This window comes from Limulus polyphemus, unplaced genomic scaffold (genome assembly GCF_000517525.1).
Source record: "Limulus polyphemus unplaced genomic scaffold, Limulus_polyphemus-2.1.2 Scaffold9472, whole genome shotgun sequence".
NCBI classification, from domain to species: domain Eukaryota; kingdom Metazoa; phylum Arthropoda; class Merostomata; order Xiphosura; family Limulidae; genus Limulus; species Limulus polyphemus.
The window spans coordinates 1-3,158 of NW_013675082.1; the positions used below are offsets into that span (position 1 = coordinate 1).

General features: G+C 32.3%; 1 protein-coding gene across 1 annotated transcript in view; it reads left to right on the forward strand.

The window, feature by feature from the left end:
- Positions 1 to 547: 547 nt before the first annotated feature.
- The window catches only part of LOC106475935 (calcitonin receptor-like), a gene marked incomplete at its 5' end in the record, with an annotated part of 9,920 nt that continues 7,309 nt past the window's right edge, over positions 548 to 3,158 (forward strand). Inside the window, 3 exons of the mRNA XM_013936611.1 lie at positions 548 to 651; positions 1,968 to 2,097; positions 2,235 to 2,391. Coding sequence (XP_013792065.1) covers positions 548 to 651; positions 1,968 to 2,097; positions 2,235 to 2,391 — 391 coding nt within the window. The remainder of the gene's footprint in view (positions 652 to 1,967; positions 2,098 to 2,234; positions 2,392 to 3,158) is intronic.

The following is a 3,158-nucleotide window of genomic DNA, read 5'->3' on the forward strand; positions in this document are numbered from 1 at the left end:
ATCACGTTAAACAGTTTGTACAGATCAGTTGTGGTTTTTAAAAACATCTCCAGTTTGTGTTATGTATACAACAACGTTGTCTATAATTTAACCACTTTATGTATCACGTTAAACAGTTTGTACAGATCAGTTGTGGTTTTTAAAAACATCTCCAGTTTGTGTTATGTATACAACAAGGTTGTCTATAATTTAACAAACATAAGAAGATAACGAAACAAGGTGTTGAAAGAGAGAAATAAAAGTGAGAGGGATCGTATTTGTTCTTATAATTAATGTTAGCAATGATAGATGTTTGATCTTAGAATATCTGGAAACTGCTACCAAAACCCTACGATTAATTATCTTTAGGGTATATAACCCCCCAGCTTTTCTGGGCAACTATTTTTATAATTTTTTTAATTGTGATAAATGTACTTTTATTTTGAAATAATATTTAATAACAATATTTTATGCCATTGAATATATCTATTGACTAAAAACACAACTATGGAGTTAATCAACTACTATTATATATAATTAGAACTGTGTATTTTTTCTTCTTAAACAGAGAACAACCAGGAATCCCGCCACTGTGGGCTACATATTATTTATTGGTTCTATTATATCTCTTCTCACCCTGGTGGTGACATTGTTCATTTTCAGTTACTTCAAGTAAGTTTTATTGTTGTTATTAAAAATTATAAACAGTTGAAATAGTTTTAATTTTATTATCTATTTATTATTATTAAAAACTAAAAACAGTTAAAATAGTTTTAATTTTATTATTTATTTATTATTATTAAACATTATAAATAGTAAAAACGGGTTGACCCAAAGTGAGGAACAACGTGACGCGAACCTTGGATCTTAGGTAGGTTCAGGCGTCCTCGTTACATTTCAACTTAACACGTTGGCTGCCATGTGCCTCACCTGACTTTTAGTTGTGGATTACAGACAATTATGTTTCAAAGTCACATTTCTGTTGTGACTTATGAGTTTAGGACACCGTGACAGTTCCTCGGCACGTTTTCAATGTTGAATTTGATTTATACTTAATCTATTATTATGTGGCAGATAAAAATATTTATCATTCACTCGGCCGCTGGATTAATTTAATGGTCGGGTAATTAAAGAATGATGACGTCCAACGGACTAAATGTCTGCCTTTACTTCCTTTGGTATTAGTTAGTTATAGATTACTGAACGTTTTCCCTTTAGATAATCCCCTTTTATCCGTATTAGTTAGTTATAGATTACTGAACGTTTTCCCTTTAGATAATGTTCCCCTAACCTCCCATTTTTAGAAATTGTTTTAGACATAATTTAGAGTATGATATTCGTCTATTAAAGTCCCCCCCCCCCACCAGTGTCACAGCGGTATGTCTGCGGACTTACAACACTAAAAACTTTGAATCTTTGTACTGTCAGTTTCGATTTGTGTTTTTGTGAATGCTCTTGAAGAAGCTGTGAAGCGAAACGTTGAGTGTCTAATTAAATAAAAACAACAATTTGGTGTTATAAGGTCGTTTATTTCTAGTATCAATATGTTTTCTGTACAACAATATGCACTACAAAAATTAAATAAACGAATAACTGTATTATATGATTATTTTTCGAAGACACAACAAAAGGTTTAGCACAATGTTTCAAACATAAATGTTTGTTTATTTTCCCGCTTATATATTGTTCATGTTGATGTTAACGTAGTTTGTGTTAGTGTTTTTAACCTCCTCTTTTAGCTGTTGTACATCTGTTGTTAATTAACTTAGAAAAATAACACGTTACGTATGGTTTATCTTTCCACAGAATGTAGTTATATCTGAATTCCAAATTCGAAGTATTATCAAATATATTTTTAAACACCAAGTTGTGCTTGAAAAAATTGGAACCTTAATGATAAATCGCGTCTTCTAGAGAACTTTTCAAAGTTTAGGTTTTGGTTTCGCTTTTCGTCAACGTTTTACATGTTTTTTTGTCCTTGGTTTTAGGTCTTTGCAGTGCCAAAGACTTCGTGTCCACAGAAACTTGGTGATTGCTTTGGTTATACATTCTATCTTACTGCTCTTAATCTCGACACCAGTGGTTCTCAGAAATAAATCGCCATCCTACAAGAAAATTGTGAGTGTTTATTGGAAAAGTCAACAATAGTTTCTATATAAGTATATCACAGTGTACGTAACTAAGAACGTAACTTGTTCTTGTATTTTATTGGTTAATGACAAATGAAATTTAAAACATATTTTTTTTTTACACAGGACTGGCTTTGTAAAACGATTCTCTCCCTAAAGATGTACTCTGCTATGGCCAGCATCAACTGGATGTTTGTAGAAGGCTTACTTTTACACAGCCGTATCACAACTTCCGTTTTCCAAACGGAAGTTCCTTTCAAGGTGTATTATGTTATTGGTTGGGGTAAGTTTAATTCGAAGCAAATAAACTGCATATATCAAATAATTAAAAGAACGTTAGCTGTTTAGGCTAAACTACCTCAAATTTTAATCCTTTTTTTTTCTCCAACTTACCCCCTCCCCCTCGTGGCTCAGCGGTAAGTGTGTAGGCTTTCAACGCTAAAAATCTGGTTTCAATACCGGCAGTGGGGAGAACGCAGACAGCCCATTGTGTAGCTCTGTGCTCAAAAACAAACAAAGAAATTCCCCATCCTCGGTGTATCACACAGAACTGATATTTTCAAATACGTAAATAATATAATATATACATATAGTGGATGACGTAATTTTAATTCTAAATAAATATTTAATATTCAATCCGGTGGGTAGGAGATAAAAATATTAGATCAAATTTAGGTATTTTCAGAAATAATATCATTATAAGTCAAGGACTGAACAACGACTCGAGTTAGAATCAACTTGATTATTGTACATTTTAATGTACAATAATCAAGTTGATTCTAACTCGAGTCGTTGTTCAGTCCTTAACCAAGTTGATTCTAACTCGAGTCGTTGTTCAGTCCTTAACTAATTATTGTACATTTAGGTTAAGGACTGAACAACGACTCGAGTTAGAATCAACTTGATTATTGTACATTTAGTTAAGGACTGAACAACGACTCGAGTTAGAATCAACTTGATTATTGTACATTTAGTTAAGGACTGAACAACGACTCGAGTTAGAATCAACTTGATTATTGTACATTTAGTTAAGGACTGAACAACGACTCG